We start from the raw sequence: 21,049 nt of genomic DNA, 5'->3' as shown, positions 1-21,049 counted from the left end.
TGTGCAGACGCGCGTATCTAATCCTACGGCGTGTGGAACTGTGTGTAGACGCGCATATCCAATCCCCCGGCATGTGGTACTGTGTGCAGACGTGCGTATCTAATCCTATAGCATGTGGTACTGTGTGTAGACGCGCGTATCTAATCCTCCCCGTGTGGTACTGTGTGCTGACGCGCGTATCTAATCCTCCCCTGTGCGATACTGTGTGCGGAGACCCGTATCTAATTCTCTGGCTTGTGGTAGTGTGTGCAGAGGCATGTATCTAATCCTCCAAAGTGTGGTACTGTGTGCACACACACGTATCTAATCCTCCCCTGTGTGGTATGGTGTGAAGAGGCGCGTATCTAATCCTTCGGCGTGTGGTACTGTGTGCAGACACGTGTATCTAATCCTATGGCGTGTACAACTGTGTGCAGACGCGCGTATCTAATCCTCTGGAGTATGGAACTGTGTGTAGACGTGTGTATCTAATCCTAAGGCATGTGGTACTCTGTGCAGACGCGTGTATCTAATCCTATGGCGTGTACAAATGTGTGCAGATGCGCGTATCTAATCCTCTGGAGTGTGGAACTTTGTGTAGACGCCTGTATCTAATCCTTCGGTATGTGGAACCGTGTGCAGACGCACGTATCAAATCCTTCAGTGTGTGGAACTGTGGGCAGAAGTGCGTATTTAATCCTCTGGTGTGTGGGACTGTGTGCAGACCCGTGTATCTAATTCTACGGTATGTAGTACTGTGTGCAGAGCAGACGCGTGTATCTAATCCTATGGCATGTACAACTGTGTGAAGACACGTGTATCTAATCCTCCCGTGTGGTATTGTGTGAAGAGGCGCGTATCTAATCCTACGGCATTTGGAACTGTGTGTAGACGCGCGTATCCAATCCCCCGACATGTGGTACTGTGTGCAGACGCGCGTATCTAATCCAATGGCATGTGGTACTGTGTGTAGACGCGCGTATCTAATCCTCTGGTGTGTGGAACTGTGTGTAGACGCGTGTATCTAATCCTACAGCATGTGGTACTCTGTGCAGATGCGTGTATCTAATCCTATGGCGTGTACAAACGTGTGCAGACGCGTGTATCTAATCCTCTGGAGTGTGGAACTGTGTGTAGACGCCTGTATCTAATCCTTCGGCATGTGGAACCGTGTGCAGATGCAAGTATCAAATCCTTCAGTGTGTGGAACTGTGTGCAGAAGTGCGTATTTAATCCTCTGGTTTGTGGGACTGTGTGCAGACGCGTGTATCTAATCCTCTGGTGTGTGATACTGTGTGCTGATCTGTGTATCTAATCCTCTGATGCGTGTATCTCAGTTTGGATATCAGTGTTGTATTGTGTATGTGGAGTGACCGTGTGTATTGCAGTTGGAATATGAGTGAAAGACTTGCAGGTTTGTATTGGCTAAGGGGGGGGGGGGGGGGCACTGTGTTTGGAATGCTGTATCTCAGCAACGGTACGTCCGAGCGAGTTGGAGTCTTGTCTTAAACCTTCCCTGATATCTGAAGTATCTCTATACCAAATTTGGTGAAGATCGGTCCAGTCGTTTGGTTCGCATTAGAGAACAGACAGACAGACAGACCGACCGACAAGAATTCATTTTTATAATAGAGAGATAAGTTGTACTGAATCTTTTGCCAAAACCTGTATTTATCATCTACTCTTCAAGATATATATGGACATTTACTATAATCAAAGTGTACTTTCTACCTACATAACATTCTGCCACATCCAAATAGTGCCAAAATTATGTACTGGCATAGCGATAGAGCTGCAAGTCTGTTTTCCCATCACACAGTTCAGGAGTTATGCGCACTAAAGGTGTACTCGCTCCGCTCAGTTGGCCTCAATGACACTGCGCTCTCCTGGTTCTCCTCTTATCTCTCAGGCCGCACTTTCAGTGTATCATTTGCGGGCTCTGTTTCCTCCCCTCTTTCCCTTGCTGTTGGGGTTCCTCAGGGCTCGGTCCTCGGCCCCCTGCTCTTTTCTCTCTACACAGCCCCCATTGGACAAACCATCGCCAGATTTGGCTTCAGGTACCATCTTTATGCTGATGACACCCAATTATACACATCTTCCCGTGACATCACCCCTGCACTCATTCAGAACACCAGTGACTGTCTCTCTGCTGTCTCTAATATCATGTCCTCGCTCTATCTGAAACTAAATCTCTCTAAGACTGAACTACTACTGTTTCCACCATCTAACAGATCTGTCCCTGATATATCCATTGCAGTCTCAGGCCTTACTATAACTCCTAGGCAGCATGCCCGCTGCCTTGGGGTCATATTTGACGCAGACCTTTCCTTCACCCCTCATATTGAATCACTCGCACGTTCATGTCACCTCCACCTCAAAAACATCTCCAGAATACGCCCTTTCCTTACCAGAGATACACTAAAGACACTTATTGTCTCTCTGATTCATTCTCGCCTTGACTACTGTAATTCCTTACTAATCGGTCTTCCCCTCACTAAACTCTCTCCTCTACAATCTATTCTGAATGCAGCGGCCAGGCTCATCTATCAGGCTAGACGCTACAGCGATGCCTCCGGTCTGTGCCAGTCGCTACATTGGCTGCCTATTCATTATAGAATAAAATATAAAGTTATTACTCTCATCCACAAGGCTCTCCATAATGCCGCACCTCCCTACATTTCTTCCCTCATCTCTGTCTACCGCCCAACCCGTGCTCTCCGCTCACTCAATGACCTAACACTTACATCCTCTATTATCAGAACCTCCCATGCTCGTATACAAGACTTCTCCCGAGCTGCACCACTTCTCTGGAATGCTCTACCCCGGACAATCAGATTAACTCCCAACTTCTACAGTTTCAAACGCAAACTAAAGACGCATCTTTTCAGACAAGCCTATCACAATTCCTAATGCACAAAATTGTCTGAACACTGTATAAGCAATGCCGCCCCTGCTACCTCTTGTGTCACCCTCTCTACCTCATAGATTGTAAGCTCTTTTGAGCAGGGCCCTCAGTCCCATTGTGTGAAATGACGTTCTTTGTTATGTATGTCTGTATCTGAACCCTATAAATTGTACAGCGCTGCGGAATATGTTGGCGCTATATAAATAAAATGTATTATTATTATTATTACTCGCTAAATACAGATTCATAAATAATAAAACTGTCTTTAGTAAGTGTCCCCCTAGAATCTACCGCACTTAAGATGTAACTGACCTATCAACTGCATATCTGATAAGTGGGGTTCCACCCCACAAGCGGATGTAGCTGGCAGAGACCACACATAGGTACAGTCTAATTTAAAGAGTGGCCAGGCGTGTGTATACACATGTGCACAATAGCCTGCGGACAAGCTGCTTTATAAAGTAGGTCTGCAAGCTTTGTTCTTGTAGACTCTTTAGATGTAGGCCAAATCCATAGTGTGAGCAGAGCACGATACTGGTTTTATGTACCAATTACCTCTGACTTGGCGCCTATAATGTAATGTTGGCTAGGGCACCTTAATATAAGAAGTTAACAGTAGTCTCTCAGGAATTTTGACCCTTAAGGGTGCATTCACACTACGTTTCCTGAAGCTTATTCTGAACGTAAAACACGTTCAGAATAAGCGGCGTATAAAGCAGCTCCATTCATTTCTATGGGAGCCGGCATACGAGCGCTCCCCATAGAAATGAATGAGCTGCTTCTTTCACTGCGAGCAGTCCCATTGAAGTGAATGGGAAGTGCCGGCGTGTACGGCTCGGCATGAGCAGAGCTTGCCGTATACGCGGGCACGTCCCATTCACTTCAATGGGACTGCTCGCAGTGAAAGAAGCAGCTCATTCATTTCTATGGGGAGCGCTCGTATGCCGGCTCCCATAGAAATGAATGGAGCTGCTTTATACGCCGCTTATTCTGAACTCTCCTAAAACGTGGGTGTCTCATTACCGAAGTGATTACTGATGTACAACACAAGCGGTTTTGTAGTCTTAATATTGCAGTGACTAGTCTCCCAATGACATTCTGCAATCTATTGTAAATATTTGATCCCAAACAAGAGAATATAATCTTTCACACAGTTATTCACAATCATAAGAATCATATTGCAAATCAGATCGTCACAAAGACCAGACATACAAAGTCACACCTACCTCTCAGAACCTGCAGCTGATAGCTAATCTTCCCAAAGGCCATAAAGATTATTATTTTGTTGCCTCCAATACTATATGATAAGCTGGGTGTTTTAAGTGAACAGGTTTATGGCACATTTCTTGCTTGATAAGGAAGCTAATATGGGAAAACTAGATTAACAGCACAACTACAGGCATTTATCTAGTGAGATGGTGATAGTCACGTCCTACACTAGAAATAATGGCCATTAGAGCAGATCCATACCATCAACAGTACAATGCAAATACGGAAGCAAGCCGATCTGGATATACATAGTCTCATCTTCGTATTGAATATGAATACATAGAAGAGACTGATAAGCAGACATGGTTTTGCTCTTTAAGTGAACCAGTCAGTATTACCCTTAACATAACAAACAAAGAGGACAGCAAGCTTACAAGAGCTCTTAAGACAGAACAGAGGGTCACTGCAGAAAAAAATCTCATGCCCTGGAGGACTAAAAGTGGTGTTGAAAATGCCAGTCTTCATCAGTCTGTCCCATCATGTCTGACAAACTTGTGATCAGTTTCCGACAGCAAGAAAAATCTATAAATCTCATACGTAGATCATAAAAAATGTACTTGAAGAGGTATTCCCATTCTGAACATTTATTGTACATCCATAGAATATGCCAGAAACGTCACATAAATGTGGGATCAGCATGTGTCTTGAGAATGGGGCTTCTCCTTATTCATTTCTATGAATCTACAATAGGAAGGCTCCATATACTTTAGACAATATAGTGCATTATACACACAGTTTTCACTATTCCAGTAATCCAATAATTCCCATATCACCACCAGTCACCTTTAAGATATCTACACAGCAAGTACTTTTCTATTAACACAAATGTGACAAAGATTCTACAGAAGATGAGTGTTTGAGATCTGTCACTTTACAGACTTCTTGGGTGTACGCCAAGTAAAGGACAGCTCTCTCGCTGTATGTGAGACACAGCAGTGCTGTCACATATAGAGTAGTACATTATATATATGTGGAAAATATAATGCTATGCTAGGAAGAAGAAAGCTGTCAGCAATATGAAAACATACAGTTTCCATGCTGCAAATATTGTTAAACCAGAAAGTTGGAGGCTCTGCTGGCTTCAAAATTAATATAGACTTCTCCTCAACAAGAAGCAAACATTGGTATGTTGGGGTTTTTTTTTTCGTTCTGTCAGACCATGTTCACACACAGTTGTGTCAACTAGGATTTTTAAACTCATTATAACAAGATGCTTAGGTAGGCTTAGGATATCTACTGGCAAAGGATTATTCAGAACACTGTCCAGGTGTGAACAGAGGTTTATTTAGGAACAGAACTTATTTCTCATGGCAGCATGTCTGTTGGTTTCTCTAAGGCGGATCTCTCCTTGGGTTCTCCCTTTCCTTTTTGTGAGACAGACAGCCAGATAGTGGATGTTGCTGCTCAATTGCCACAAAGTTTACTCGAGCAATGCTAAAGGTGAAGTTCATAGTGAAAGCCTGTGTCATTTCTGCAAAACAATAAGCATGATGCTCGGGTTTCTGCAGTGCGTAAGTCCTGCATATGTGAATGTGCCCTTACAAGAAGGCAACATGCTGCATGTGACTCTCGTACCAACTGGTGTGTCAGGTCAACCTGGGATATTACTACTCTCAGACAGCTAGGGTGGCTTCATTGGATATGGAGAATTTTAATTCTGTATGGATCAGTTTTGCAGCTTTTTTGCTACTTTTCAGGCTTCTTTAGATCTGCAGAGCAACATTCAGGGTCATCACATCAGAAAGGTTCTTCTAAAGAAAGTGTGAGCACATTACACTGTTATATTGTTAGATACTCTTATAACAGTGCATTACCCCTTTAAAACTCATTAGGTCTTGTACACATTATACATAGGATAATTCTTTTCTATGGTTTGCTCATTAGAATTCTCATTAATCAAAACCTAACAAATAAATCACTATAAAACACGGATTAAAAGTTGCTTGGTTCTGCATTTAATAGCATCACTGGGTACATATTATTTAAAAAAGGAAAATCTTGCAAGCAAATTTGCACTATGTATCAAGTACATGACTGCATATCCACCAGTCCCTCTATAGAAAGGAACAATAGGTAATTACCAAGATATATATTCAGTCATTGACATCTTTCAAAAAATCTGACATTTGCAGAAACTCTGCATAGGAGGAATGTATTACTAGTATGGTAGTCATTAGCTCTAGACGACGGCTGCAGAATAAATACAATGATCGTGTGGCTTTAGGGTAGGGAGGCTGCTTTTAAAGGTTACAGATCATATTCTTTGCTTTTTTTCACATTCCTATTACTGGGTCAATCAAAATAAGCAAAAGAATCGTTATTTAGTTGTTGACATCTTTACAATGAACACTGAATCGAAAATGAAGCACAAATAAATGAGATAACTAAGGGCTTACCTTCGTTTTTTAACTTGAGTCAACACAGCAGAACACATCTTAGTACTGAGTACAGAATGCCCACAATATGGATGTTCTGTCCCTGGCTATTTATACCTCACTTGCATCATTTGATAACAAGGATTCCAAGTGTAATACATCCCAACATTATATATTTATAAACTGATCGTCCAGATCGCTAGCAAGAGATACTAATGCTCTAGCATGCCAGTCACTGACTCATGCCAACTTGCTGACCCAGTTTCACAGTCATGAACTCTGGAAGACATGACCTATTGTAGGAAACATATTAAAGAAAGATTTCTTGCACTCAAGAAAGGGTCAACATTACCGTGACAACCTACAAACCAAAACATTAACACGCGAGATAGATAGATAGATACACACATATAGCTATATGCTTACAGTTGCAGTATATTAAATTAAAGTATACCAATTTGAAGCCATACAGTTAAAAATCGATAGATAAATGCAGTATGGGTCATCTCAGTCATTTTACATAATAAGCAAAGAGAATCATCTACTGAGGAAGAGTCAAGTCAAAGGCCTTTTGTTTTCCCTGCATTAAAATAACCAGACATGAAAATATCATTTGCGGTATATCAATAACTAGTTGTAATCTAAACTTTCAATTAACTCACCAAAGTTTTCTCAGGTTCCACTTCTGAGACGGCAGTCTCCATATTGATGGCTGTCTCCTAATCTGCAGTCAGTTAGAGTTCTAGCATTCCAAGGCCTTGAGTATCCTGTAACAATAAGATAGCATGTCAGCGCCAGAGGCAGGCCAAGGCAGCAATAAGTGTCTTTCTGTGCCAAACAAGATGACATTTAGTCGAAATTGTTCACTTCGTTAAGTAAATTGAAAAACACAACATAAAAACTCAACAACAAGGCAAAAAAAAAAAACACTCACCACTGCTATGGGATGAAGCAGCGACTGAGCTCCCGTCAGCTCTTTAATAGAACATCTGCTCCTATGAAATCCCTTCCTCAAATACAGAGCGATTTGGAAGGCAATCCTCTCTGAGCAGTCTCAATAAATATTGCTTTCACTGCATGGGAATAGAAACCTACGCTTTGCACACAGGACCTATTGGTTCCAGGGTACGATCACAGCTGCTGGAGATAAAGCAGCTCTACAACACAGCTATCTTGGCCAGTGGACCTGGATGGCACAGGAGAGCCATATACATAGCACCAACTGTGCTTGCTCTAAAAAGCCACATTGATAGAAGGACCAATGTGTATGCCAAGTTTTAGGTGCCAACAGTAATTGATTGATACTTATAACCATAGCCTATGAGCTCTGCCTTGACAGCACGGGGAACTAAACCACTCCACGGATTGGTTGTTGTGCATGCGACAAAATGTAGCATGTATAATGGACAATGTTTGACACATGTAAGTCTGGTTCTCATTGAACACCCATAGTGAGGGCAAATACTAAGTGGTCATTGAATTTACTAAAAGTGGTATGACTTTCAGATTAGGTAGGTAGGTAAACAGCAGTGACTGAAAACCCAGCTATATAGGCATATACCGAATATCTGCAAAAGTAGCACAATATACCAAATACCTGCTTATGTAACTCATTCAAGTACATCACAATCCACAATATTGAAAGGATCTTGCCCCAGAACATTTAGATTTAGGCTTTGCATGACGATCTACGAGTTCTACTAAATAGTGGACACGATTTAAGTCTCGACAAAAGGAGAAGACCACAGTGGCAACCTATTTATTGTAACATTGTTCTTGTTTAATGGGAGCAAGCGTACCTGCAAATCAGACATTATTATGGCAGCTATTCAGGTGTCAATGGACATTTATGGTAAAATTGAATTTCTATCTGAACTGTCATTTTGTATTGCTGTAATTATGAATTATGTTTTTACGTAGTTTGTGTCCAACAATATTTCACCTACATGCAAAACAGATATATAGAATACTCACTAATGCTAGACATATTGATTTACATGCACAAAATAGTAAGGCAATACAAAATCATATGAAGGGATGAATAAGTAAATAGGTTTTTTCCTTTCAGATGATATCCCTTGATGCCCAAGGAAGCTTGTCAATCCAGCTGACTGAACAATACACTCAGGAACAGCGTTTTGACTTAATTACCAAGCAAGTAATCCCCACCGCTCTATTCTTACCAGGGAAAGCCTGCAACACAAATATAGACTCCCTGAATACAAGTAAAAAACCAAAAGGAACCTAGCATTTCACTTGGTGCATCAATCTTAGTTCACCTTATAGTATGGATTTATGTTGTCACTTGTAAACCCATGTATACTGTGTAGTAAGGTGCACAAAGAGACTGGTCATGCTGATCTTTTCAAGACCCCGAATGGTTAGAATTATATCATCATTCAAGTCTATGAAGGAGCTAAATAAGTAGGCCAAGAGTACATTGAAGTAAGCTGTGACCAAATTGGTTAACACTTGCAGTTAAGACAGCCGTACGGTTACCTTCATGATAGTCTGTGCACTTAGCCGGAAGTGCACCAGGAAATGCGCATGGTATATTTCATATATATTTCCATATGTCAAAAGGGCAGTTTGGCCTTCATGAAGTCAGTATGTATTGTCATACAGGCTGCACTTTGTTATACACAGAGTCCCCTGAAAAAGGGTATACAATGGGATGGATGACAGATGATACCTTATGACATCCATCACAAGACCCCATCAAACATATATACCCAATGTGCATAAACCTGATGGCAAACTCAAACACAGTGTATACAGAGCCAAAGAGAATTAGGAATGGACTTAACTGCTCTCATCTCTTAGTCAACTATTCACTATGAAAAAATATTAGAAAGCTTGTATAAAACATTTCAAAGAAATTTCGTACAGTAAATTTAGTCTTTAAAGAGGCAGTGTACAAGAAAAATACCCCAAGCAGCTACGAAAATATAAGCACAGCCATGGTGAAGAAATATATAACATGCACCTTTCTAATTTCCTCTGGGAGGGGGCAACTTGCACTTCTAGTTGTTTCATGGATTATAGTAGCTCTTGTCTCTCTATAACAGGGCAAATATTCTATTTGAGACTTTTCTTCTACAAAAATCTACATACAAGTATGGTGGCTCAGTAGTTAACACTGTAGCTTTGCAGCGCTGCAATGCCGACATGGAATTTGTATGTTCCCCTCATGTTTGTATTGTTTTGTTCTGGGTACTTGGATTCTGCCAACACTCCAAAGACATACTGATAGGGAATGTAGACTGTGAGCCCTACATGGGACAGTCACTGTCTGTAAAACGCTGTAGATTGTTGGCACTAGACTGCCAAGAGAAAGAAATAAATGGTGCCAATCTCTTCTAAACCAGAAGACTTGAGTTATAGTGCAGTATACCTGTAAATGATTAGTAAACCATTTTTCTTTAACTTGTAGGTATTCTTCTTTCTCTTAATAAGTCATAGAAAAGTTACTTCTAGAATTCAAGACAGTACAGAGTACAAATCATAAAATGAAATCTTATATACATTTCTGCTTTCTATAGGGCTAATATTTTTTATACAAGGTCACCAATGTCCATGGACAATAGTCCTTGCATGTAATAGCAAAAGCGTCAAGTTACTGAATTATTCGCGGATTATAAGGACATCAGGCTTATGACACAGGTGAAGGGTCACATATGTGAACCAGAAGTCATAGATACATTTCTAATACCCAGGATCAAGACTAAATTATTCAAAATACAAAACTATTTTTGGCGTTTTTCAAGGAATTCTGTTTTGCCACTTCATCACACCGACCTCTGATAGATTTGGGGGGGGGGGGGGAGTACAAAAGCAATAACAAATGCTGAAAAAAATGAATGAAATACAGAACTGTTTACATGAAAACACAGAACTTCCATATGGTGCACACACTCGCTTTGCCAACAGTTTAGCATGAACTGGATCAATTACGCTTCTCCTTAGTACCACAGCCAATGGCAAAGGATAATTGTGTGGGTGGAAGCGAGAACATATTTCTCTAGAACAACAACAGATCCTGGCTATAAACTACAGAAAAGCAATGGTGCTTGGATGTGAAACCTGAAGAATAACTCAATAACCTTTCACAAAATGGGAATTTTTATCTTTATAAACATTCAAGGCACAAAATCTGAAGGTGGAAAAGACCCAACAGGTTACCAGTCAGCCCACCACAGTGTAATGTACCCAAATAAAAACATCCATTTTCAATAAGTATAAAACAACAAAATTAAAACAAAAAGTGGATGTTGGGTGTACAAGTTTATTTTGTTTTTTTTTAAATTGGTCTTTTTATTGAAAGAACAAAAAAAAAAACATTCAAAATACAAAAAACTGTGAAAGAGGGATGCGCACTTCTGGTATTACAAAGCAGTCGGATGAGAGCAATTGTAGACAGTCTGTCTTGCATTATAGGACAAGATTGTCACGAGACAGGAATTAAACACACAAAAAACTCAATGTGCCTGCTACCTATAGGACTTCTCTCTCCACCTTTAGGCTCCATTCCCACGAAGTAACGCGCCGCTCATTCTGACACGTAAACACGTGTCAGAGTGAGGAGCTTTAAAACAGATCCCATTGACTTCAATGGGTGCCGGCTTACACGTGCTAACCAATGAACTCAATGGGAGGCTTTTTTACATATTGCTTTCAATGTGATACGCACGTTGCACGCATAAGCCAGCACCCATTGAAGTCAATGGGATCTGTTTTACTGTGCTCACTCTGACACTTGTCAGAATGAGTGGCACCAGAGGGTTTCAAACCTAGAAGGGTCGGATGAGTCACCCACCACTAGACTCTCCATTCTACGGATAAGGAGAAACTCCTGGAGCCACTCTAGAAGGGAGGGAGTGGTAGGACGATGCCAGTGGCATGGGATAACAGTTCTGGCAGCCATGAGGAAGTGGTGCAGAAGATCGCGCTTCACTTTTGAAAGTTTATCGGGGATGAGAGAGAGAAGGGCTACTTGAGGGGGCGGGGTTAGAGTACGGCCAGTGACCGATCCATACAGAGAGAACACTGCTAACCAAAAGGGCTGTATTCCACCGCAGTCCCACCAGGTATGAAAGTGGATTCTCTTTTTAGAACTTTGTGGAGTGACTCACCTGGTCAGTTAATAGAGAAGGTTCGCAGTTCAGGATCTCCACCTAGCAGCCTGAGAGAAGAGTGAGAGTCCCTTCACGCAGAGGAAATTGGCGTTGAATTTGGTGCTGAATTTCAGTGCTGAAAAAAAAAGCCTCCCATTGACTTCAAAGGGAGGCTTTTTTCAGCGCTGAAACTCAGCACCAAATTCATCGCCATTTTCCCCCGTATGAATGGACCCTGAGAGTCTCCCTAGCCCTAGAGCAGTGAAGACATTTGTGCATTATCTATATAGTTCGCAGTCTCGGATGCAGTGTGTTTAATGGCCCCCTGCCGCTGTGGTACAGCTGCAGAGGGACTGAAGAGTTGTTTCCATGCTTCCTCCCAGATTACAGCTGTATCTCAGAGGTATAACCAATGCGATTCTCTATAATCCACTTTTTATTAAGCAACCCTTCTAAACACACACGCAGACACATAAAAGCTGTGTAAAGTTCAGGAAGATTTCTAAGGGTTAGTAAAGTAGCAATGCACAATTCAATAAAAGGGGTGAACCAGTTTGGCTTATCTAGCAATTGCCAAAATAACCATCATTATGTAAAGAAAACCAGAAGCATGTTAGAGAACTGCAGTAAAAGGTATTCTCATCTTCCAAATATGCCATAAATGAGCTTATGAGACCCGCAATTATTTGAATAAGGGGGGGGGGGTCTTTTAATGACTTCAGATTGCCTACAATCACGCTCTTAGGAAACTGTTTTGACCCAATAAATGGAGTGGCCAAAACGCCAGAGGGAAAAAAAAATTAAAAATAAAAAAATCAGCCACAGAACAACCTAGGTTTACAGGTTCAGTTTCCAATCCTACTCTACATATGCCTCTGTTTCAATGTAATCTGATATCACCGATATACATCTATACTTCCTAACTTGGAAATAGCGGCTTTGGCCATACTTCCTCTGTGTTCTCCTTCCAATTTTCCCTATAAACCTCCGCTCCCCTTTTTGCAATATAAATGGTTCTGAAAAGTTAATAAAACTTTAAAGGGGTTGTCCAGGATAACTTTTTTTTTTTTTGCAAAAAGGCTAGGAAAGGTTGAGGAAAAAAAAAACAAAAAAAAAAACCACAACCTATTCTCACCTGTTGCCAGTGCCCGGTCCTTCAGGGGTCTTATTTCGGCAGAAGTCCCTGTCGCTAGTGACCACCGAGTCCAATTGGCGGACTAAGAAACGGAACCCGGACGACACTTGCGTAAGTTGCCTGTAATGTCTCATGGCCTTTCCTTAGGCGGCAGATCAGCCTCATTGGTCACATGTGGTGGGGACTTCCACCAATGTAAGAGCCCAGACCGTGGAGAGAGATAGCACTTGATATATATATCATTAAGCTCCATTAAGACTATAAGTAACACTACAACACAACCCGTGGACAAGTGTGGTGCTACGTTTAGTAAAAAGTGACTATGGTTTTATGACCCTGGACCCTGTTTAATCATTTTTGAAGGGATAAAAAGAGATACTCACCTTTCTGACACGGCCACAATACCCACTAGTCTTTATACACACAGGGAATAGTTTGGCCCCCCTTTTTAGAACTTATCCACAAGTTTCCTCTAGCAGGGACTACAGGCAATCAGAAAGTCATCAAATATGCTAGGTTTTATCAAATACACAGGAGCTTGGAATTCGATCATGAAAACAGAACTCTGGCCAATATAAAAATATATCCTAAAATTCCCAGACTTTTTCATGGATGGCATAACCCTTTGGCAACCTTTTCAAACAGCTCGTTGGCCTAGGGGTCTATGTTGGACCTTGGTCAATCTTTAATATCCTAAAGGTCAAATTATTTAGCCTAGAAAACCCCTTTAATCAGCACAGAATTTTAGACCTTGACATTGATAAGACTAATAATATTCAAGAATTAATATTCACTTTGGAGGAGACAGACAAAAAAAACCCCTACCAATCGGCAGACATTTTGTATTCATGGTCTAAATGTAGACAGACAGTAGGGTTAGCTCTAGAATACTGAAGGGAAAAATATATCACCTCTTATGAGTGGATTTCCCACTTATTATCCCTTCAACATCAGTGTTCTATAAATGTTACGCAATCATTCAAGGATTAATCAGATATCTAAACCTAGTTTCATCTGCTAATGTAACAAATGGGATGATGCCCAGAGTTATTAATGGTCCACAATCTCAGCAAATTGCAAGCAAATAACCTAAAAAAAAGCAGGACAATCTGATTTTACCAGACAAAATAATGAGTGTTACAAGTTTTCTGACAAACAAAAAAGTAAAAGTACACATGAGGAGAAAAATATGAAAGGTAAGTAAATAGTAGTATGGGTCGTGAGCTCAATAGCTTCAAATGACAATGGGAGCTTCAGGAAATGGATTTCCGTGGTTTAGAAACTGCACACAAGACCACAAAGTGAAATCCCTACCATCAGCTACAGAGGTGCAACACACCACCAGACGAACTGGGAGAGTGTTCTGGAGTGGTGTCACTTGTCTGTCAGTCAGAGCATGGAGAATGTCATCTGCTAGAATGCATAGTGCAGACTGTAAAATGGTGGAGCAGGGATATTATTATGAAGCTTGTTCAGGGTTTGGGCTATATAGTGCACAGAGCTGGAATCAGATAGCTCTGCGCAATGTATAATGGCCTGGCTGTGTTGCTACAGTCTTCAATAGGACTATACGGGGCACGGACCCATCTACTTCCAAGCTTTATAGCAGAGACTGAAAGCACCTCTGAACAGCTGATCTGTCTGCCCCTTAGATATTATATCTATTTTATGGACAACCCCTTTAATGCTACAACATACAAATAATTTTATATTTCCAACTATTTAGCAATAGTTTGAGGAAAGCCTTTTCTGTGTGACAATCACGTGGCCTGTGCAAATCTCTGGGATTTGTATGTATGTTTATATATTTGCTGTAAAAGAGCCATCTAGGTGCATTAGAGCATGATATATGCGAGTTAACATTAGGGATGAGCAAATAATTTATCATTGGCCGAAACCGAACATTAACCCAGACGTGATTTTGTGCACATCTGTTATTTCAGTTTGGTTATTTCAATATTCAATGCAATTTTGGACCAAACAGGAGTTGCACCAGAGCCTAGGGGAGGTGAGCAACTTTATTTTATATTTTCTCACCTACCCTGGTTTTCTATTTGTTATACTCTGGGATCTGAAGAGACCCCAGAGTATAATAGTTCCAGTTCACACTTGTTCAGCTTGAGCAAGACCACTCAGCTCATTCTCGCCTACACTCCACTCTTATTATGATCTGGCCCAAGGGGTGCAATCTAAATCTGTCATCATCATCATGTAACACTGGACTTCTGGGAGCAGCGTATTTCCTGAAACAGTGCTAGGAAGAAAAAGAGTAGCTACAGTTTATCTCCCCAAACTGCACAACTGAGTTTCAGTTCAGGTCTCTGTTGCATATCCTTTACAAGTACCCATTTTTATTTCTCCTGCATTTGCCTACAAAATATGTGTTAAAAAAATTCGTAGGCTGGAGAAGAAATGCAATTACTGGCAAGGCTAGGATGACACGTAACATGAAACATTGACTCTTCAGTGGATTGCTTTACACAGATCCAGAAAGGCATATGAATCTCTATTGTGATCCCTCCAAATAAGAAATTGTGTGCAAGTAGTGAGAGGACAAGGAACTCTCAGATAAAAAAGGTTCACACTACTTTGAGCAAACCTTACTTATTGCAGGATCCCTTAACAATAAGATGATCATAAAGTATCCCCTGCTGGAGCCAAGAGATGTCAGTCACAGAATGAAAGGATAGCGCATAAAGAAATTAAAGGAGTATTCTGGCCTTTCAAGATTAACAGGGTCCAACACCCCAGACCCCATTGTTCAGCCATATAAAGAGAGAGTGCCACTTGCTCTTCACAAGCCATGTAACGTCACAATTATCAGTCACAAGGTTTGTGAGCAGCTCAGCCCCCATTCGAGTAAATGGGAGCTGTAAAATTAAGCTCTGCTGCTATACAATGGTTTTAGTAAAGAGACCTTGGTGCCCTCATCAATGAACATCTGATCATGGGAGTCCCAAGTGTTGAACACCAGCCAATGTTCCATTGTTGTAGGGCTAAAAAAACGCCTTTACCATGCACGATCCTTCCTTTCAATAACATGATCAGTCAAGAAAATCTCTGTACAAATCAGATTTTTGTCAAGGCCCCGTTGACAACAACAGGATTGCCAAAGGGAAAATAAAGAATTACACATTATCCATTCAAATGGGTTGTCTGTAAATTGCAGAATAGGTTCCTTTTGTAATGCCTGTCATCTGTGTCCAGGAGAGGAGGATCCTGATCAGAGGACTCTCCTGTATTATAGGATTTGGCAGGGTTTAGAATAGGTCATCGACATGAGGATGATGGAGTTGTTACACCATACAACACCAAACAGCTGATAGCAGGAGCAATGATGTCACAAGTAGCACAGACACCAGAAGAGACTATGACAATACCCAAGCATGGCCCCTACAAAGTAGACTGAGCAGAGCTGTGTAGCTCACCATTTACTGCGTTGTGACTTTTGCTAGCATCTCTTTTAGCAGAGGTGCCTAGGTAGGGCACCAGTTTGGTACCGATGATGTTTCTAAGAAGTGTGACTCTGCATTATCTCTGATACAGCATAATTGTAGCTCATTGTCTTACAGTTTGTTTTTTTGTTTTGTTTTTTAATGCAAACTAGAATAGTACAGTCTATAGGGCTAGTTTAATGGTCAAAAATAAGAGCTGAAAACAGAATTAGCCATACTGCTCACAGTTCTCTTTAACAGTAAAGTGAAGAGAGCTGGGTTTTGGTATTAAAATACATAGGAAATAATACAAAATAGTATACCTGGAAATTCCATTTACATTGGCCAATTTTTTACAAATCTGTGATACTATCATGCTTAGGTACACCTATTTCATATACAAATCTGTGATACCATCATGCTTAGGTACACCTATTTCATATACAAATCTGTGATACCATCATGCTTAGGTACACCTATTTCAATATATATATATATTATATATATATATTTATATATATATATATATATATATATATATATATATATATATATATATATATACACACACACACACACAATTTTCCAGTAGTTTTTCTGAATTTAATAGCCAAATGTGACATTCCTATTTTCAACAGTTTCTGATCTTTAAATCTAGTCTGTCATATTTGTGGAACAGTTAAAATAAATTATGTAACAGTTGTCATGATTTTATCTTCCTTCCGCTAACCACATGTGACCCAAATTGTTCAGTGATGTATATTTTTGTAATGATTCAATGCAAACTTCTTTTTTATTGCCAATATTCTATACTGTGTTTTTCTCTCTTGAATTTATTTGTTTGTTTTTTTGTTTTTTTACACACTAAAACAATGGGTAAAGAAAAATTTGTAAAAGACAACCTGTCATATTTGTGGGCAACAGGTTAGAGAGAAATAGAAGCCGAGCAGAAGATTGTAGAATATAATATATAGTGTAATTCCATGAGAAAACAAATTCTGCATAACGTGTAATTCATTAATATATCCCTGCCTATTCTCGGCTTTGGATTTCAATGGGGAGGGGGGGCCTTGTTCATACAGGGATAGTTGTCAGTTATGGAATATCTATATAGACATAGCTGTCAATCTCAGATTAGGGTCGCCTACTGGCCTCCTGAAAACATGAAGCAGGGAATTCATTTAATAAACATTGCACATCTTTTTTCATAAAATTATATAGTAATATATATGTATATCTATTTGCCTTCTTCTGCTACATAAAGTGCTACCAGTAGACTGGACTGCGGTCAATGTGACACATTCCATTCAAGTTCCATTTACTAACAAATTCCTGTATGAACTTTTTAGGCTTACTGTATGTGTAACTATATATACACACATCTTTCAACTCTATCTGAACAAGAAGTTGTACAGCCCACACAAGCCTCCTATATTTAAGCTGGCCTTTATACAACCCTGCTTAAAGACTAGGGCTGAGTGTTAGCAGTAGGGCAGATTTCAGATCTAGGAGAATATACTGTAAGTGCCTGGCACAGCACTTATCACGTACTCTCCAAATCTACAGTTACAGGCTCAGTTTACCCAACACCGTTGCATGAATGAACAAAGATGGGAGAAAGCAAAAAGCACTCCGGAAATACAAATGCAAACCAAAAGGTACTTTGATCTACTGCTACCACACACAAATATATATCTAGTTAAATGGACCAAGGTTTCAATAAAAGAAATGTACTATAAAGCCAAGGCTAAATTCATACTGCACTGGGAAAATCTCCTGACATATACACTGAGGCACCCGCAGACTTGAGTGGTCAAGTTGAGATTGAAACTATATTGAAAAGCACAGGTGACTGCACACAGTTAAAGGGCTTGTCCTACTTGATCCTACATTTCCAGTGGGGGCAGATCCAGTCTCCTCATTCCAGGCCCCTGGTTGCTTGCGCCAAGAGAAAGCTGCAGCCAATCACAAGTCTCTGCAATGGTCCCTTTACAAATGGCACATCACCAAAGTCTTGTGCAGTTTATTAAGAGACCTTTGGCTACAGTGGTCACCTGGCTCAAACGGGACATCACTGTTGAAATGGAAGGACCAGAGAGAAGCAAGTAATAGGGTTTTAAGTTAATGGCCTCATCAGCAGCACTATCCAATCTTAAAGATTAAGTCTAAGAACAACTTTAAAGGGGCTCTATCAGCAAAATCATGCTGATAGAGCCCCACATATGCGTGAATAGCCTTTAAAAAGGCTATTCAGGCACCGTAAAAGTTATATTAAACTACCCCCCCCCACCCCCGGTTTTAAAATAAAACCCTAAAAAAGAATGTGTTCTACTTATGCATCGTGTACTGTGGGCGGGCATTCAGGGTGTGTCTTCATCTTCATCCACGCCTCTTCTTCCTCCGATGTCCTCCGGTCCCGTCCTCCTCCGGCGCTCGCGAGCGGACACTAATATAAAAAAAAAATGGCCTGGGCGCATGCGCAGTAGCATGTGGCTTCTACTACGGCTACTGCGCAGGTGCCCAGGCCATTTTTTTTTATATCAGTGTCCGCTCGCGAGCACCGGAGGAGGACGGGACCAGAGGACATTGGAGGAAGAAGAGGCGGGGATGAAGAAGACAGCGCACCCTGAATGCCCGCCCAGCGTGCACGATCCGTAAGTAGATCACATTCTTTTTTAGTGTTTTATTTTAAAACTGGGGGTTAGTTTAAAATAACATTTAGGGTGCCTGAATAGCCTTTTTTAAGGCTATTCACGCATATGTGGGGCTCCATCAGCATGATTTTGCTGATAGAGCCCCTTTAACAATCACTAAAAGTGGCATCATTTAATTCTAAATAGAAGGAAGTTATGTACGAATGAAAGAAATTACCCTTGAATACAAGTGAATTATAGCACAGTAAAATATTTAAAGAGGCGGTCTAACTCATTGGTATTGATGACCTATCAGTAGGAGATCAGTGGGGATGCGACAACTAGGACCTCTGCTGATCATCAGTTTAAAGAGGCTGCAGCAGTCATAAGGGGGAGGGGGAAACAAAACAAAAAAAAAAAAACAAGAAACGACGAATTGCTGGGAATGATTTGTTTTACATTATGTCAATATAAATACCGTATATACTCGAGTATAAGCCAACCCTCCTAATTTTACCACAAAAAAACGGGGAAAACTTATTGACTCAAGAATAAGCCGAGGGGAGAAAATGTATGACATTCTGTTTGTGCTCATGTTAATCCTAGCCGGCTTCAGACCTATATGGTAATATCCCAGACGTCACGTGGTCTGGGATATTACCATATAGGCCCAAAGCCTGTGGTAGCAGTAATAGTCTGTTACTGCTAGCACAGGATTTGGGCCTGTATGGCAACAGGCTGCTACTGCTACCATAAGGCTTTGGGCCTGTATGATAATGCCCCAGACGTCTGTTGGTAAATAGGCTGATACCTGCTGGGAATACTCCAGCAGGTAGCGGCCTATTATAAAACATACATACATTAAGTTCTCATATTTACCGACCTCGCACTGCTGCTCCCGCCGCTGCTCGTCTTCTGTCGCCACTGCGTCTCAGCGTAGGGGGCATGATGACGCCGCCTGTGCTGAGACGCAGTAAGACGTCATTGACACACGCCGGGTGCGCACCTAAGCTAATGTGGTCACGTCACCCGGCGTGTGATGTAGCCAGGGGAGTGGGCCGGAACTAGAGCGGAGGCCCGCTGCAGTCGAGTCAATTACCATATTGACTTGAGTGGTAATTGAACTGGTCTGCAGTGAAAGACATCTGTGGGAGGCCGCTGGTGAAGCGCTGCTGCCGATAGGCGAGTGGTGAGGCAGCGCTGTCTCTAGGGCTGCCTTAAGATGTTTCCAAAGCTCTGGAAACATCTTGGGGCAGTCCTGTAGACAGCGCTGCCTCACCACTCACCTATCGGCAGCAGCGCTTCACCAGCGGCCTCCCACAGATGCCTTTCGCTGCAGACCAGTCATGTGACATTTTCAGTTACTGTATTGACGCAAGTAAAACTATGCTGAACAACTCGGCTTATACTTGAGTATATATGGTAGTTGTAGAGATTGATATTAAGGATTAGAATGAGACAGTAATTAATAAGTCTGACAGAGGATGGAAAACTCCCCTCATTTCTGTATACTTAGTAGTGTGATTTATATGTGTTTGTGGTGGCGTATTCACACCATGGCCACCTACCTGGAGAGAATACGCCACCCCAAACACAGACAGACCCTGAGCCGGTACAGACTGAGCGCCCACAACTTGGAGATGGAGATGGGGCAACACAGGCAGACGTACAAGCAGGGAGAACAGACTGTGCCAGCACTGTGACCACGGGGCCCTAGAAGATGAGGCCCATTTCCTGCTACACTGCACCAAATACTCAGCTGTGAGGGCCGTCTACTACCAAAGACTCTCTGCCCACATCCCAGACTTCACATCTGCAGAACTCTAGAGGAAACTCTACATCCTACTGGGAGAGGAGGAGTCCTCTGTGGAAATCACTGCCCAATAAGTGTCCAGCTGTCACTAAACAAGAGGAAGATGAGACCCCACGGACTGTTATACCCCAAATCACTCACCCCACCCCACCCTCTCCCCCTCAACTCCATCTCCCCTACACACACACACACACTTTACTAGCTTTGGCCATGCCAAATATCTACTCGGACGTGCCAATAAAGCCTGTTTGATTTGATTTGATACTAGTATATACTGAACACAGTTATTGTTTATATGAAGATAAGATAGCTAATGAATAAGTTACTATATTCCTCTTATAGTTTTGTGTGTCTCATTTTTTATTTGATGTCCAACATACCGTACTTTTCTG

At 41.4% G+C, this 21,049-nt stretch overlaps 1 protein-coding gene across 6 annotated transcripts in view; it reads right to left on the bottom strand.

Annotated features, from left to right (window-relative positions):
* The window catches only part of OSBPL8 (oxysterol binding protein like 8), a 159,271-nt gene that overhangs the window by 114,178 nt on the left and 24,044 nt on the right, over window positions 1–21,049 (bottom strand). For 4 of the 6 annotated variants that reach the window (XM_075274335.1, XM_075274333.1, XM_075274340.1 and 1 more), the window contains one exon: window positions 7,191–7,295. In XM_075274335.1, coding sequence (XP_075130436.1) covers window positions 7,191–7,232 — 42 coding nt within the window. In that variant the 5' untranslated portion in view covers window positions 7,233–7,295. Of the gene's footprint in view, window positions 1–6,549; window positions 6,675–7,190; window positions 7,296–7,462; window positions 7,527–21,049 lie in introns of those variants that run through there. The other 2 variants (XM_075274334.1, XM_075274339.1) reach the window with 2 other exon arrangements.

Source organism: Leptodactylus fuscus, chromosome 5, assembly GCF_031893055.1.
Source record: "Leptodactylus fuscus isolate aLepFus1 chromosome 5, aLepFus1.hap2, whole genome shotgun sequence".
Classification (NCBI taxonomy): domain Eukaryota; kingdom Metazoa; phylum Chordata; class Amphibia; order Anura; family Leptodactylidae; genus Leptodactylus; species Leptodactylus fuscus.
Note: the sequence above shows the minus strand (reverse complement) of the source record. Positions and strands in the feature narration are given on the sequence as shown.